An 18,082-nucleotide genomic window follows, 5' to 3' on the forward strand; every position below is an offset into this window, starting at 1 on the left:
GTCCCATATTTCTTCAAATTTATGTTGCAGCCTTTTATGTGTGCAATATATATTCTTTCCACTGGCATACAATATCTGCTGCTAGCTGTTGTATCTGCTTGAACGATGAGGACACACCAATTTTATTTTGGAAGGGACAGTAGTACAATCTTTTTTCCCTCACTTGGCTTTCTCAGAAGTTGCAAGGATGATTTTTAATTTATCCTTTACTACTTCTTCCTAAACTCTTTCAGTTTCTCCGTAATACTATTCTAAGGGAAGGCTTTGTTCTTAAAACCTGAAAGCATTGATTCCATCTGACAGCATCACATGGAGATAAATGTACTGCATCTAAGCACAAATGATTTATTATGATTTTAGCTGGTTGCACAAGACCAAATTTTACCATATTCCAACCATCTGTTTCGCAAGGAAAGGCAGGAATTGCATGAGGTGTTAAACACAAAATACAATCTTCACTCAGGACAAGTCTAAACTGTTTTCTCCCTCAGTAGGTGTAATTCAGGACATGCACTTGAAACTACTGGAGAATCTTGAAGAGGGGCAGGAGTAATTTGTTTTTTTCTAGCTTTGCACTTTAATATTTCCAACAGTTGGCAGAACCTCCTTTAAACTAAAGGGGTAACAGTAGCCCTCAAAGTCCTGCATTTCAGACTGGAACGCCCCATAGCATCACTATGCGGACATACTTCCTGCCACTTCAGACATGCAGTGTGTGGAGGACTGGTGTGGGCACGTGGAGTAGAGCCTTTAAGCAGAGCCCAAGCCTAAGAGGGCAATTCTTAAAACTCCTCTCCATTCCTCTGCATCCCTACAGCTTATATGCATCTGAATGTTTATCAGTAAACTTCCCGAGGATCTAGATTTCTGTCCAGAACTGCTATGAGCACGACAGGGATGGACAGTGCCTTTCAGCAGCTGGTTATTGGCTCTGGATCTAAGCAGCTCTGTGAAGGTCATGCAGGGAGTCAGCAGAACGAGGCAGAAGACAACGTTAGACCATCCAAGCTCTAGGCAAGTTACCTTGTCCCAGGACCACCCCTGCCTTCTGATTAAGTGGTTAATTCAAAATCACACAATAAATCATTAGCAGAAATAAAACCTAGCAGTCCTTTACTACCAGAGTGTTTTGCTCTGCTGTCAGAAGCTTTCCGCACTGCTCCCAGCATGATTATGATTACAGAGTGCTCTATAAAACTTCTATCAAAACTTTGTTTGCCTAATCATCTGATGGGACCCATCTAATTAACTGGCTCACATTGCTGGATTGGGGCAATATTAGTTGCCTTAATTACTTTTTTCCCATGTTGCCCTATTGGAGAAATCTCTTTGATTGAAAGGCTGAGTAAATTGAAACGTAGGGTCCCTCTTCCTCTGCCAAACTAAGTTCCCTGCTCCTTTCCTCAGAATTAAAAATTCTGACGGTCCACCTCCAGTAGTTCTGGCATGAACATTGCTTGGTGATATCTTTGAAACTAGATGCAGCAATCCCAAAAGATAATCACTGGCACAAGAGGATACTAGAGAGTGATGCATTCACAAGACTTTTTTTCTATTTTGTCTAGAGGTTTCTAGATTTGTCTCTATCCAAGCATTGATTAATCATCTACCATCTCAGAGATGCAAAATCCACCTGCCTTTCAGAACGTAAAAACTTAAAAAAAACAAACGCACGAAGTCAAAATTATCTGGGAATTCAGCCTGGAGGACAGGAGGAGTCTTTAAATGCCCATATTTTTGTGTTATCTTTTGTTCTCTTTGAAGTACATTCAGACTATTTCATGTGGCCAGAAGAAACTTTTAATGCATTCTGCGTATGTGGACTTATGGTAGCGTATTAATCTCCCATTTGCAGCGCTGATGGAACTCTGTCCTGAGGCTTACATGATTAAGTGCACCCAGCTGCATATTTCATTTCTTGTCCTGGTTGGTTGAATATTAATTTTCTCTTCTGTATAGGTATTGTATAAGAAATCAATTGTCCACTGCATAAAATCCATTAAGCTTCTGTAAGAGGGGTTCCAGATGACGGGCACCCCTTAAGGCCTGGAAGTCTTCATACAGTTAAATACACTCCTCTGCCTCATCCTCTACATCCCCTTGGGCCAGCCAACAACACAGAACCTGGAACACGATCCTGGCAGGGTATGGTAGCAACTGCAGAAAGTGCTACCAATTGGAAAAAAATCAAATGCCATTCAGCCCATCTAAATTCTGTTTTGAAAGAAGAACACATTTAATGAGAATAATAGGCGTAAGGGTTGCCATGTTGGACCTTTTGGGAAACAAGAGATGGCTTTTGCTTTTTAACTCTTCTTATGCCACTGTGCTATGTGTGCATCTCTTTGCCAGATTCCCCCAGTAGCAGCTGAACTCCTTGGCTGTTGTGAACCAGCTGAACTCTCAGGCTGTGTCATACTTCTTCAATATAGTTTACCAATTTTTTTTGCCCCCATGAAGTTTAGGAAATAGTGGTGGTTTGGATTCCAAAGTTAACTGGGGCTGAAACTCAGGGGGAAATAGCAGATTCAACTACCAAATGACTGGTTTGTTTAAAAATGTCTACAAAAGGTAAGTTCAGCAGAGGAGGAGCACATACCTTCAAGAGTGCATAATTATTCACAGCTTTGATTTAATAGGTACTAAAAGCATAATCCAAAGGATGGCCTCTATTAACAACTTATTAATAATTTCCTCAGCTCTAGGTCTTCAGGAAACTAATTTGACAGGGTTGTTGGTGGGTTTTTTTTACACTTTCTAATGGAATGTCGTCTATGACGAGCTCATGATTTCCTGAATTGGGTTTGCTAAAAAAACAATAAAATGCGTTGGACTAATTTTACTGCGGAATAATTTGGGGTCATTCTCGCTGTGTATTTGATGCTCAGTGGCACGGCAGCTGCTCAGCGAGGTGTCAGATTATTAATTTTTTCGCTGGTAGGTTGTGTGCACATTGCTGGATTCAAGTCCTCATGTGCGTGCGTTCAAAATACCATTTCATTCACATGAGTTGGATACCAGATAGATACTGCTGACATGAAACTCAGTGAGTCTGAACGTCAAACAAAAGGGAAGATGGAGAGAAAAAGGGCACCAGCCAGATGAATCCTTGCTACAGCTAGGTTCCCATGACTACTTGTTTTATAAATCTATGACATATCAGACTAATACTGACGTTTTCAGAGTGAAAAAGCTATCATGATACTTGGCTCAGCATGGCATGGTGAGATGCAGGGATACGAACTAATTGTTAAAACAAGCTCCTGTTCAGAAGGTGAGATAAAGTCAGCAGAGGAATGAGGAGAATAATACTTAGTCCCTGAGGAAAAATGAATCAATGCTTTCTTAGTAAAGATATTGCAAAAGTGATATACTACCTTAATTCAAACACGTCCTTTTTGCAATCTTAGAAGTACTCTAACATAGTTTTGGAAATAGTGTTATGAATATAATAGGGCAAGACTTCAATTAACAGCAATTATTCACACGAGATTAATAGAATTGCTCCATAAAAAATAGCAGATGCTGCGACCCCACATACATATGCAAGAATTCTTGTTTAACAATTAGATGGTATTTTTGCCATGTGCAATGGTGCTGAAATCCAGAGGGAGGAAAATCACAGGAAAAGCAGCGTCTGCCTACCTAAACTGAAGGCTGTGCTAAGCAAGAAAGAAGAAAAAAAAATCTTATTAGGGAGACATTTTTACTTACTTTCAAGTTATTCTTTTCCTTATATCCTCTTTGATCTGCAGATAATACGTCAATGACAGCACAACATTTTTTCAATAATAAAATAACATACAGTAAGACAACAAATGTCATTTCTCTCAAGTATTCATTTTCTCTAGAGATCTCTCAAACTTCACGCAAGAGGTCCCTTGTATGCATTGTCAAAATATGACGATTCATCCAACCACTGTTTCGCACCAGCTGGAGCATGTTTTCCAACAATTGCTGTTAGTCGGGACTTCTGTCTTTTGGCCAGAACTGGCATTAGCAATGCACTTTTGTTTATGGTTTTTGCTGCACGCATGGGAGACTCGGTGGACAAATATTTCCTGCGTGGAGGATGAGCTCTGTCACGTCTTAGAGCAGGAGGAATGAAAACAAGAACTATTGCTGGCTGTTCTTCCCCCACCCCTCACACCTCTCTCTGTAGCCGTCTTGGAAGACTGTGCTGATAATTGATTGATGAAGGCGTCCTGGCCCTCTTCTTTGTGGCTTGATTTCCACTGAACAAAGCAGCTGTCAAAGATTTGGTGGTTCAGTCCCTGGTGCGCGCTGAGGAGCTGGGAGGATATAAAGTATACGCTGTCATTTTAAAGGCTCTCTTAACAAATAAATGAATGGTTGCATTATTGCCGTTTTCTCCAAGCAGCGGCCCATCCAGCTGTGGCTCGCGCACTCCCCAGAGGATTAACTGAAACGCTTCTGGCACGAGAAGAGCGCCGGGCTCCCCCGGGAGGCAGGCAGCTTGCCCTCCGCTTGGCACCCAGGCCTGAGAGCTCTCCCCCGGGGAGTGATTCCCGCTTCCTACGGAGCAGGTGAAATCATCCCTCCTGTGGGGCACCGCTCCTCCAAAACTTTATTTCTTCAGGATGCGATCCGACTTTAACAGCCCCTCCCGAGGGAAACCCGAGCGGTTCTCCTTCGAGGCGGGCGGCGCAGGCCTGAGCAGCGCTGGCGCAGCCGGCGGGCAGCGCGCCCGGGAATACCCCCCGGACGCCGGGCACAAACCGGCCGCGATGAAACCTCCCTCGCACGCCGCGCAGCGCGCTCTGACGGGCCCCGGAGGCGGGCACCTGAGCGGGCCCGGCCGCCCCGGGTCCCCACCGGCGGCTGCGCGGGCTCGGGGACCGGGCGCGACCCCAGCCCCGCCGGGGAGCTGGGGGTGGCGGGGATGGGGAGCCTCTGCGGAGCGAGGAGGGAGGGAGGAAGAGGCCCCGGGCAGCAGCAGGGAAAGAACGGGGCGCTGCCCTGAAGGGGTGGGGGGGCTCGTAGGCAAGCGGGGCGAGCCCCTGAAGGCGTGCCGGGCATCGAGCCCCGCCGGGCATCGAGCCCCGCCGCGCCACCTCCCGGCCTCTTCCGGCCCCGGCTGCCCCACTCCGCTCCGGGGTTGGCCGGGGCTCTGCACCCCGCCCGGCCCGCGGGGTCACAAGCGGCCGCCGCCCGGGCCCGTGGGCGGGGGGACAGGCGCCGCGCTGCCGAGCAGCGGGGCCCAGAGGGACTGGAGCTGTTCCCGTCGGCGAACCGGAGGTCGAGGGAGCGTGCGTGAAGACCCACTGGTGCAGGGGAAGGACAGAGGGATGAGCTGACTTGCGCTAAGTAGCTTTAAATTAAAAGAAGGTCCCTGATGAACATGGGCTGGGTGTCAGGGCAGGGCGGGGGGTTGGTGTGCTGCCAAGATGCTCTCCTGCTCTCCTCACTGCTTCACTTGTCGGTGACTGAGGCACATCAGGTGGGATGGAGCCCAAAGCTGTGCAGTATGGAGCAATGCCATGGGGCTCCTCCAGTGCCTCCCTCGTTGCTCCCCTCCCTGTCATGCCGTGCTGCCGCTCTCCAGTTTGTCAGCTCCTGGGGCGGCACCCCAAAGACCAGGCACTTACTGTCAGTGCAGGTGTTTGCCAGGGGCAGTAAGGCCTGGGTTGGATGGCCGGGGTACACGTGTAGTACTATCCCTTAAAGTGTGCCAGTTTGTCCTTTCTCAGTGCTGAGCAATGGACGGAAGTAGGTGTAAATGTCTCTTCAGGCTTTCGTTTGTGTCAGGAACAAGGTAGTTAGACCCTGCAGTTGTTTTTCTGCTTTAATTTGCACCATTGCTGACACCTTTTCCCTTTCCCCTTGTGTTTTCTTCTGTACTCTTCCATCCTGCAGTGGATTCGTTCATTTTAAATGGCTGCTGTACCTCCATTTGCACAGTGGAAAGGTGGCACTGGGAATCCTTTTGCAAAGAGTTTCACCCCTACTTTGTGCCAGGAGGGCAATGCTGGCTTCCAAGGGCCTGGCCTGTGTTTGGTGTTCCACCAAAGGTGTTCAGCAGACTGTGAGCTGACAGCCAGAGAGCACAGTCTCCTGTTTATGTGCTGTTTTGGGGGAGAAATACTTGTCGCTGCAGGCTTCTTTGCATCGCCCCATGCATGTACCCCCCATATTGCTGGACTGAAATTCAGAAGGACCTGAAGAAGCAATCAAAAGCTTTAGATTGTATGCCCTGTACCCTTTTCTACCCAGAGGGAATGGGAAGGCTTTAGGAGCTGGCTCTGTCCCTAGGATTAATAACTGGAAAATCAATTTGTCATTTCCCTGTCATAAATTAAAACCTTATAGGCCTTCTAACATGAGTATAATAGAGGTTAGTGGGTATTGATGGAGGTCTCAAAGCTCACTCAGCAGAGCAAATCTCTACTATACAATTTAAATTATGTCTCCTCCACAAGGAATAACTGTCAATATTTGTATAAAAAAAGACATCTTGTGCAAGAATATTTTATCTGTTTCTACACTGCTGCTGCGATTGTTCCTGCTGGAGGTGGTGTGTTCTTGAGGGAGGTTGTGGTCCCATTTTGATCAGTGGAAGTGACCTCTACGCTGTGCATTTGTGTCTGTAGATGTAGTACAAATTAGTCATGTTTAAGCTGATGAGATGCTAGTTAGGATGTACATCTCTAAGCTTGTCCTTCTGAGAACAGAGAACTTCTACCTGCTCTCTTGTCTATTGTAGTCAGGTGAGAAAGCAGCCACACCTTTTCAAAGGGGTGACCAGCTGAGAGTAATGGAGGAGGAGTGATTTGTAAAAGTCAGCAGACCAGGAGTGAAAAGGACCTTTTTAGGTCAGACACATGTAGAACTAGAAAGGAGCAGTCTAAGAAGAAGAAATTACCTTCTGGTAAGATTTTTGTGGTTTAAAGGAGATGTGGCTTGAAATAAATCTAGTGTATTGTTGGGTAGCTGAAGAAAGGATAATCTGAGTAATTTCTTAAAAAGAATAGACTTTTTTATATCTATCTTTAAATTAGACTATTTTGGTCTAAATAAGGCATGTTTCTGTGATGTGTGGTTGCACAAATGATCTAAGATGATCCAAAGAGCAAGCGATCCATAATCTGACCTGCAGCAATGTAGAAGGTATTTTCTGCGGATTACTGTGTTTTGGCATGCGATTTATAGTGCTATTTTAAGTCATTTGTTTATTAGAAAACTCTAGTCAGTTTAATTGAAACAGATGTAGTTGCCAGGTATTTTAGTTGTTTGTGGACAGATTATTGCCGCTAGGTATGTTGATTAAAAAGAAATGAATTGGAGCACTCACAAGACTCTAACACCATCAGACATACACAGTTTCCGCTGTTTTTTCAATTGGATAGTAGCTTAACTTACTTTTCAGTCTATGATTGGTGTCCTGTATCTTCTTACATACCAGAAACTGAAATGATTGATGTCTACAGCCTTTCTTAAAACAGGTGTTTACCTTGATTTGATTATAAACATCACTTTTGTTTCCTCTCTAAAGGTGTAGTGCTGATGAAATACTTCTAATAAATTAGCTGTTCTGTCTCTAGCATCCAGTGCTTGCAGATGCAAACGATTGTTGGACAAGGAGGTTTTTTTTTTCCAATATATTTAAAAAGCGATTTTGCAATTTACTGGAACTTAAATTCCTAGAGAGCCTTTAGGCTGTATCGTGTCAATATAGCGTGGCATAAATGCGTATACTAGATATAAATCTTTGTGACATGTCTTAAAAAACCCCACCAAAAATCACAAAAAACTCCACTTTACTCACGGGGCACACTACTCGAGTCCTAAAGCTCTTTATCTAGTCAATTTGTATTGGTAGTAGGTCTAAAAAATAATCACTAAAAGTTGTGTTAGATTTAATTACCTTTCCTGCAGTGTTTGCTGTTTTTCAGAAAAGGGCAGAATGGCCTTTATTCAGCTTCCGAAGGCACGTGGCTACTTCTTTATGTGCTTGGCTGGGCAAGAAAAAAAATAAACTTGGTGTCACATTTAAACATGTTAAGACAAAAGTAAAAAAGGAAGGAGAAAGACCGTTTTTTACGCGTGGGCCTTAAAAATGGCAGGTGATTTGTGGCAGCAATCCAAATATTGTGAAGGTTCTGTATTTGCAAATGTGGTTTATATGGTCTTGAAGCAGCTACCACACCAAGGGCAACTTATTTGTGAAAAAAATGTAGGTATTGTATATAATGTGGGTTGTGTCTTTTTTTATAAAGTGTATTACATTGTCAGTAGTGAAGGGCATTGTGAAAGAAGGAAAGCCTGAGGGTAGGAAGTCAACGTGAGGCTTGGAAGACTGGATGCTTTTTGCACAGACTTTTGCTGTGTTGCATCAGATATCCTATTCTGTACAAAGAAATACTAATAGCAGTGAAATTTGTGTTCGATATGAGATTAGTTTAAGTAAGAGCCTTTGAAGAGTGCAGATATTCTGGTCATGTGGGAGAACTAAAAGATGGAAGTATGTTTTCGTTAGGTCGCAGACAATCTCAGATGTATGAGCCAGGTAGTCTCCCCCTCTTTCAAGGAATAACGTGTTGTAAAGGCTGTTCAGCTTGACCACAACAGGCGTGTCAGATCATGTCCGCTTCTCCGTAGGCTGTTCATTGCAAGGGAAGGAAATAGTATTCCTGCTTGCCTTTTTTCCTGTACTTTTCCTCCTTCAGGCAGAGGCTTTAGTTGTCTGCAGAGGTCATAACACTAAATGTGACGACTGTTATTTAATCACATATCCCAATTAAGCTGTCCCAGTTGTAGGTCAGAGACCTGCTGTGTTTAAGGCCTCCACAACCAATTGATAGCTCTCAATCTCAAATCTCTCTCTCTCAATTGAGGAGGAGGTTCTGGAAGGTGAGAATGAATGGGGGAGCTGAGCTGGCTATGGAGTGCTTGTAGGCACTGTAATCAGAGTGTCAGAGGGCGAGGGCTGGAGGAGGGAAACGGGAGCGCCTTGTGGATTCCATGAAGGGCTTCTCTGCGTGGGGGCAAGAGGGTATGAGAGCACAAAGGCTTCTGTTCCTGCCAGCTGGATGGGAGAGGAGTGGAAGCAACCACTGAGTGCTGGAAAGCTCATGAAAATAGGAGAGACTGGCAGGGGAGAGAGAGGCCCATGAAGAATGAAATAGTCGATTTGAAATGATTGCTCTTCCCATGTGTTGTCCTTGGTCTGTGCTTTCTCTTCCATTGTCCTGTGGGTTCTGTCAAAAAAGGTCCTTGCACGAGCTGTGTTTCTCCCCTCTGCCTTTTTTTTTTGACAGTGCCTTAAAACACGTACTACTCAAGGCGTTCCCTGTAACTAAACCGTACAGTAATGGTGATGTATCTTCTCTAACATGTAGTTGAATGTTTGGTTGCCCTTCTGTCCGTTTGGGCTTTCATACAGAGTTTATTACACCCTTAACACTTTATAGGGTTAAAAAAATGTTGGCTGTGTTTTTTCTTTTTTAATGAACATCTATGGGACTAGAGATAAGTGGTCTGAGGTTTGGGTATGATGTTGCAGTAGTAAACCATATAGCATGAATATATTCACTGTTCCCTGCTGCCTAAATTGAAGTGTGCTTCGTGTATCATGAAATTTGTATTGATAACAGAGAGGCCTGAAGAGGGTTGTGACTTGTGCATTCAGATTTAAGGAAATAATGTATAATCCTTGTTACTGCTGCTTGTCGTGTACATGGATTCCTTAGATTATATGGTTTCCATGGTGTTGTGAAGCATTTGAAATGCTGGGTGAATGATAGAACACCTGATTAAGAAAATCAAATGTAGACTGGAAAAACAGACTCTGCTCCTTCCAGCTTGCTGTTAAAAAGGCAAATTAGCTGGGAAAAGTAGAGTGAGAGGGCAACGGTATTAACCTTCAGATTAGAAAATGTTATATTGCCAGGAGAATAAAATGAACTACATAAATCTGTGCACACTAAGAAGAAATTAGATGTTTAATAGAGAATGTAATTGAAGTTTTTTTAAAAAATTAGTTAATTTCACTAACGTCAGTTCAGATTACTTGTTCCACTTGCATAGCTATGGCAGGACAGTAGACAGCACAGAAAACTGTAGAAGAGCTGTATTTTTTTGGGGGGGCTTTTTCAAATGGATCTAGCATTTCCAGAAATACTGAGTTAGTTCAGGAACAATTTCTTTCCGTTACTGAATAATATTGTGTTGAGTGCTGACTGTGGTGACAAAAGCAAACGAATACAGGGCATTCCAGCAATCTTGATGATTAAAAGTGAAATCTGTGCAGGTTATCACTGCCTGTTGTGTTAAGCAACTTGAATTAGGGTGTGATAGTAAGCTGGACACTGGGAAGTGAATCATAGTTGCACCAGCAGGGTAATTGGTTTCTGAAAGAGAAACATCTCAAAAAGAAATGTCTGTGTTAGAGGCAGATGCTGGCTGTACTGCCTGGAGGCTGAAGTTTTGCGGCAGTAGATCAAGCTTCTGCTGTTTCTGCTGCCTCAGTGAAGCTTTTCAAACCCAGGGGGTCAGGAGGTTGCTTCGCAGGGTGCAGTCCCTATGGCTACCAGCGTGTCCTGTATGCCCAGGATATATGACTCGCTTTGCAGAGTTCTGTGCTCGCTGAGATGGAACATGACTATGAAGCCTGTTAGTAGTCTTTGCACTATTATGGTCCTGGTTGAATTTGAACCAGCATCCCAGAAGAGATTGGCTTTCTGTCCCATTTTATCAGTTGACTAAGCTATTTCCCTTTCAGTCTAGATGATGCCTTTCCCTGCTTTAGCCTGTGCTGCCCTTTTATCTGTCCTGAAGGGGAATTACCGGCTCTTGGACCTTCCTCTTGATTTGCTGCTACCTCCATAATGACCCTCTCCGTGCGGTCCATTTTGGGCATGTTTTTGCCTGCCTGTTTATGGACTTCCTCCATGTCTTTCTACCTCATTATGGAAAACAGCAAGCCCTGACTTACTGAAATATAAAGTGAGTGTGTATACACACCTTCCAGCACAGAGGAAGCTGGATTTAATTAACCTGGTATGTTCTATGTCTGTTTTCTTTTTCTAGTATTTGAATGCAACTTTGAATCTCCTTGTGAGCTGGAATATTCCCTTTCCTCCAAAGATCGGGAAACCTCCAACAATGCCTGGCTCAGAGTGAGTGCAGAGGAGATTTCTCAGCTAAACATCCCAGATGGGCCAGAGAGGGATCACTCTGAGAATACACCTAAAGGTAAGATGAATACAACTATGTAATGCCTTCAATGTAGTGGTTAGTTTTAAAAACAAAACACCCCCTCTGACCACCTTGCTCCAAAAAACTACCAAAAAAAGCCTGAAAACCCACCCAAACAAACATGTTCTCTTAAAATACTGAAGACAGCTATAATCTTTTTGCTGGAGCAGACAATGAATGCAAATAGGGTCACAAAGGGAGTCACACTGCACATGAAGGATTTGGTTTTCTCTAAAGGCAATCTGAATCATATATATGGGAAACAAAATAACCGGTATAGTGTGGCGTAAAATCTGACTCGGGCTGACCCGTGCCACGGACAGTATTTGGATGAGAACAGTACTGTGGTGCTGATGTTTGAGGTCCTTCAGCGGTTGGAAGAGATGAATAAAACAGAGTCTGGTTTTACCTCTGCTCTAGGTGCTGTTTACTGCTTGCTTATTTGCAGACCATTTGAGGCAATATCCATGTGTCCCAGGCGTAGGTTTTCTGTTTGGTGAGAAAGCAAAAGATGGGATTTGCTCCTAATATAAGAAAAAAGTTCTTGTCTCTAAAGAGAACTAGGAAACATGAAAAGAGAGGAGTGCAACAGGCTCTTCTCCTTCCTTGGAAAAAACTTGGTTTGTCGGAATTATTTTTCCTACTAGTGATCATATCTGGGAGCAGCAGCATATTTCTTTAAGACTAGAAGTGCTAAAAAGTTTTTTAGGTATATTTGCACTCTTCTAATCCTGGGAAAGCAGGAAAATTCTTAACATCTGTCCTGCTGTTAATGACACCTGCTTGAAACCTCTCCCTGAAAGGGTCGAGTGGTGTTGATGAGAATGGAGCTACAAAATGCAAAGGGGGAATTAGGGCTACAAGCTTTATCCAAGCAAGGAGAATATAGAACAAAGAGGTATAGAGAAGGACAATAAAGATTGTCAGGGATATGGAGCAGTTTCCATACTAGGAAAAACTAAACAGACAAAGATTCTTTATTCTGTCTGCGATGGAAGGACTTAAAGATCTATGAAAATGCACATTGAAGAGCAATGGGAAGCGGCCATGAACTTAGTGGGTGCTGGGTGTAGAACAAGCAAGAGGAGATATTTTTCATGTGGTACCTGAATAAACTGTGGTAACAAGATGCATGAGGAGGCCAGAGGTATGCATAAGTTAAGAGAAAGAGCAGATGAGTTCTTGCAGAGTACGTTCATCGCTGGTTATTTAACTCGGTAGTCTGTTTACAGCCCCTGACTGAGGAAGCCTCTGACAGAAAGCTGCAATGAAAGGATCCTTTTCTTAGTAGCCGGTGTCAGAGATGGCATTTGACTCTGCAGACCTGCAGTCTGACTGCTTTTAACAGTTCCTATGTTCAGACAGATACTGAGGAAAAGTTGTGCTGCTTTAGTTCATATTCTTTAATTCTGTTTTCTCATCCATATCAATAGGATAGTACTTTTCCCCAGATAGCCGTTATAAATTAGCTTTCAAGGCCCATTGCTTGAGCACTGATTCATCAGCAAACCAAGTCATTTTGGTGGGATCTATGTCATGTGTAAAGCAGATGGACCACATTTGTGATGCATGCAGATATCTTCTAATTTTCGTGACAAAGAACATAGATATGCATAGTAAATTTATTGCTGCAGAGATAGTTAAATGAAAGTTTGAGGTAAATCGGAGTGTCTGCTGCTGAGAAGGTGTTTTCCTTAAATTCTCTTGCAAGCTGGCTGCTGCTGTAATTTAAGAATTAAAATCCGCCTGTTTTGAATTGAGAAGAGCAGCTGTCACTTTTATGGAGTGGGGAAAACCTGTGAGGAAGTAAATGTGTTGTTCCAGGTGAGAGGCCTGGCCGGGTCACCGTGGTGCTGCATATTGCTGTTGTATGTTTCTTTTGGATTCTTTTTGGTAAAGTTATACCTTTGTCTGTATTCAGTCAATTTTATATGTCTATCAAAGCAGAAGAAGGAGAGGCTGTTGGCTGGCCCTGTAGCCCAAAAATGAGGGTGGTATTAGCTGATGATTTCCAGTTGCCTACTGGGATAAAATTCCATTTCTAAGTTCAAAGTTTGGGTTTTTTTTTCTTCTTCTGGAATATAGGCAGTTTAGGCTGAAGCTTGTGTTCTGCTGTTTTCTCCCATTTTGAGGGGCAGGTACCCAGTGTCACACATCGATTGAATGGGTTTAGATTTGTGGGGTGGCAGTGTGGGTTGTTTGGGATGTTTTCTTTGCTTGTTTGTTGTTGGTTGGTTGGTTAGAAATTGTAAGGCTTGTAGGATATAGTCAGTAGTAATTTTCTCTTGAGACCCTCAGTAGAACTGTAGGTCTGCAACTCCTAGATGACTGTAACATGCATATAAAGACGCATTTGAAAATCGACACTTGGAGCTAGCATCTCTCTCTTTTAAATCACTTTAATTACAGCTGCTTGGCACACATAGTTGTGTGGTCTGTTTCAATCTGAAATAATTAAGCACAGTAATTCCAGCCCCCACTGTTTCCTGCAAATTGTACTTCCAATTATCTCAATCTCATTTCATCTCCTTTGCAGACAGTAATGCACAGAGATAAACAGATAGCTTAACTAGATTTTGGGATGGTTTAGCTCATCCTTGTCACTTGGCTATCAAGTCATGTCAAGACATTGATAGAGACAAATGCCTTGGGTATGATTCATTGTACTTCATGATGTTTCTGTAAAAAGATTCAGTAGGTAATCATTGGTAGATCTCCCAAAGAGTGATATTGGAAGAACTTCTGTATTTTTTTGCCCCTGTCCCTGCAGCATGATGCAGCTCAGTCTCAAGGAATCGGAACAAATCGGCATGGATCAAGCTACCCATAGGAAGAAGTAGTTTCGGGTGTTTCTGGATTTGGTTACAGTCACATCTGAGTGCTCCACTCACTTGACATGTTCAGCATGTGGTGTCACACAAATGATTGACCTTCTGAATAAGGATAGATGGTGAGGTGGCAAAGTTTGATATTAAACGTGAAAGATTGCAAGTCTGGTTTGCAAGGAATTGAAAGATGCTTAACCAGGTAATAGTGGCAGGTGAAATTTAGTGTAGATTATCTGAATTGAGTGATGGCTGAAAAAAAAAATCTGAGTTTGTCATATATAAGGACAGATTCTGAGCTGGTTGTAATCACTTAAGCCGATTTAGGGGTAAGAATAGAGCTGTGAGAACATCAACTCAGTACCAATCACAAAGTAAATGTGATGTTGGGACTTCCTAGGAAGGGAGTAGAAAATAGGAACAATATGCTATAGTATAAATATGTGGGGCAGCTGCATGTGGAATACAGCATTCTGTTGTATCCAGCAGAATGCTGTTTTGATCCCAAGCATCAAAAATCTTTTAGTACAGCTGGGAGGGTTATTAACAGAATGGAAACACGGATGATCTAAACTATGTAATGGCTGTCTTTTAGGGATACTTAATTTAACTAGGGCTACTCTGCCTGCAAGAGACATCTAAAGGAATACATGGCAGAGTTTTATAAAAATCACAGAATTTTAGAAAATCTTTATAAAATATGTATAAAGGTTTAATAAACTCCTAAGACTTTATAAAGCACCTAAAAGATGAGCGTAGAAGGAATATTCGTTATTTCATCTGATGCCGTCCAGTTCTGTATTAGAAGAAATCAGTAGATGTCAGGTTCAAAACAAAAGGAGATCCTTCAGTAAGTAACCAAACAGTAAAACTGTGGAACCGTTTTCCACAAGGTATTGTTGGTGCTAAAACCTTCTATGAATTCACAGAATTCACAGAATCACAAATTGACAGGATGTTTTCAGGGAAGAAAAACAGTTACAGCTACTAAATTCTCAAGACTACCTTTTCTGGCTCAGAAAATCCTTGCGCAGTAGATCCGTGAAGGCCAGGAGTGAGGAAGTACAACTGTTTGTTCTCCCTGCTCGTATATTCTCTCTTATGTATCTACACCTGACTGTTTTCAGAGCCAGACATCTGAAGCTGATGGATCTTTGGTCTGTGCTAGTAGGGCTGGTGTGGTGGTGTGTCCCTCCCTCCCTCCCCTCCCAGCCCATTTTTTTTCTTCCTTTTGAAAAAGGAGAGAAATGCAATAAGGGTTTCAGGCCAATTTGGAGAGTCAGAGAAAAGATGCTATTTAAACATTTAATGTTATTTGCTATTCTGTTAAAGCCTGATGAATGATATTGAACCATGCAAAAACATTGGGTATTTGGTAGGAAGAACTGCAGGACTGTCTGTTTATAGAAATCTATAGAAGGGAGACTGTCAACGTACTTTGTGTTTTTTTTTTTTTTTTTAAATTTTGTGCTAAAATGCTTCGCTCTTATCCATTCCCCCCCATCTTCTAAGTGGACCAGTGGGTAACAAAATCACTAGTGTATCTGCCAGCTAGATCCTGCATGGTATGTGAAGATCTGCTGGAGCTACTAATGTTTCCAAGTCAATTTTACGTAACTTTCTGCAGGATCAGAGATTTAAGATTGAAATTCCAGTGAAGTGCTAAAGATTGACAGGATAACCTCCGCTGTTGGGATCTGATTCAGACCTGTAATGAGTAGGCAATCCGTTGTGGATTACTAGACTTCTTTTCTTTTAATTCATGAATAAGCAAAAAGATGCTATAAAAAATTCAAGCATTCTGCATCGCTGACTGCATTTATTTATTTTGACAAGTGTGATTAATTCTTAATTATTTATGATACTTCATAATATATTATACCAGCAAATGTACTGCAGTCTATCATAACGAAATATGAGGAATTAGAGGTCTTGCAACTGTGGCAGTATTTTCTAAGGAGGCAGGTTAGACAACCCAGTCTGTGGTTAGAATGACAGGGTTTGTAGACCAAGGAAGTTGCACTTTGCAGCTGTGTGGACGTATGTGTTTGTCATGCTCAAGTGAAGGAGTAATTTGCCTCTCTGATAAACTTGAGATGGGTCAAACCAACTATAAATTCTGTGCCTCTCAACTCTTGATCCAAAGCCAGGGTTTGCTGTACTGTGAGGGCCTCTAGGATACAGCTCTGAGTAACAGATGGTTTAACGTCCATCAGAAAGTGTGCCTTTCCGGAATTCACCTGTCCTACTACCTTGTTGCAATGCTTGTGTTTTCCTTCCTCCAGAGAGGCACTGGCTCGGGTTCCTGTCAGCAACATTGCGTTGCTGTGTTACCCATGGATTTGTGGAGGGCAGTAATTGTGGTCCCTGATCTGGGATCAGTCGTGGCTTCCTTCTGAGTCAAATTTTAGGAAGGAAGAAGAGAGAAACAACTAGTACAAAGTTAATCTTGTGTATTCAAGGAGGAAGGACCGGCAGCAGCTGGACCCAAAACAGGTATACATAAACTGGATCCAGATCTGTGCTTGATCAAATGTCAGCGTAATCTGCTTCCAACTGTAAATGTAGTTTTAAACTTGAAGGATTAGAGGCTTGACTGCTCCTGACTGTGGTGATGCAAGCAAGTTGCCTGCTTCTCTTTTTAAATCTTGTGATTCTAGATAAAGTGAGTGAATTTCCGCTTCTGTTATCTGAAGATTTCAGGACTGTGAAAATTTGCAGCTACTTGATAAAAATTTTGGATGAAGGGATAAGTTGGGGGGAGTATGACCACCATTTCCAATGAGAATCAAAAAAGTAATAAACCACCCTGTAAATGTGAATGCCAATTGAGACAATTTCTTAATGGAAAATGTAGATTAAACTTTCATGAAGGGAGACAAGGAAAGTGGGAGATGAATGAGAACAGTGTCCTAACCAGCCACTGATTAGTTGAAAAGCTCTTACATAAGTTCTAAACCAAGAATATCTGCACATTGTGTTAATGTAGTTTTGGTTTTCGTAATTATTACTAAAGAAGTGGAGCAAGGCTAAGGCACTGAGCATATTAGCAAATGGGAGTTAATGAACTGCAGGATTATAAAATAGCTGTTGACTTTAATTTATGGTTCCTCAGACAAAGAGGAATGAGGCAGATAATAAAAGATAATAAATAATATTTTGTTTCTGATTATCACTTTATTAACAAAACAGTAGAGTATAAATCAATGTGAGCTTGCAAGAAGTAAGTAGTTGGAAAGTTATTTTTCATGTAGGACTCTTAGGCAGAGAAAAGACTTTTAACACTTAACATTCCACTAAAAACTGGGGGAAAAAATTCTTTCTGGAAAAGAATAAAGTGTGAAGAGAGTAACTGGGCTCATGCTAGACAGACAAAAGTCTTCCCTTTACATTAATCCTTAAGACTGGTTTGAGGATATGCTTTGATCTCATAGAATTGATCTATCTTATGTGCCTTTTAAACAGGGTGTGAGAGTATTTCTTCTTTTCTTTAGTAAATCAATACATGGAGTTTGAGGTTTTGACAGGGTGAGTCTTGAAAAAAAAAAAAACCAAACAAACCCAGCATTGTCTTCTCAGGAGAATTTCTGTTTTGGAAGAAAAATGGTTTTGAACCCATTGCAAATTTTGACAAAAACCTTGCAGACCTGAGTGTTTATTGCACTCCTCTTTTTTGTGCTGGAGAAGAATGTGGATCATCCTAGTCTGCAAAGATTCAGTCCAGATGGTTGAATGGTGCTTAAAAAGATACTGCTGTGGTATGGGGCCACCCTAGTTTTATTGTTTATGAACTACAGGTATCTTATGAAGAGTTGTAAACTTTTGCATTTTTCTTTAGTCAAAGTGAGATTCAGTTTTCTATTAGTCGTTTTTCTCTCTAAGATTTAGCCATTGAGTCAGTGGAAATAGTTGTTGCATGTGAGTTGAAGGATCAGCGACATACCACGAGTGAAATAGTAGAAGAATTAAATGAGATCTGGAAGCAGCACATGGACTGAAAATTATTCATCAGTCTTATTGCAAATGAGAGATTTATGGAT

General features: G+C 42.3%; 1 protein-coding gene across 1 annotated transcript in view; it reads left to right on the forward strand.

The window, feature by feature from the left end:
- ALK (ALK receptor tyrosine kinase) overlaps positions 1–18,082 on the forward strand; it is a 332,439-nt gene that overhangs the window by 87,137 nt on the left and 227,220 nt on the right. The window contains exon 3 of the mRNA XM_086629993.1: positions 11,050–11,214. Within this exon, the coding sequence (XP_086486119.1) occupies positions 11,050–11,214 (165 nt within the window). The remainder of the gene's footprint in view (positions 1–11,049; positions 11,215–18,082) is intronic.

Source organism: Tauraco erythrolophus, chromosome 2 (genome assembly GCF_009769465.1).
Source record: "Tauraco erythrolophus isolate bTauEry1 chromosome 2, bTauEry1.pri, whole genome shotgun sequence".
NCBI lineage: Eukaryota > Metazoa > Chordata > Aves > Musophagiformes > Musophagidae > Tauraco > Tauraco erythrolophus.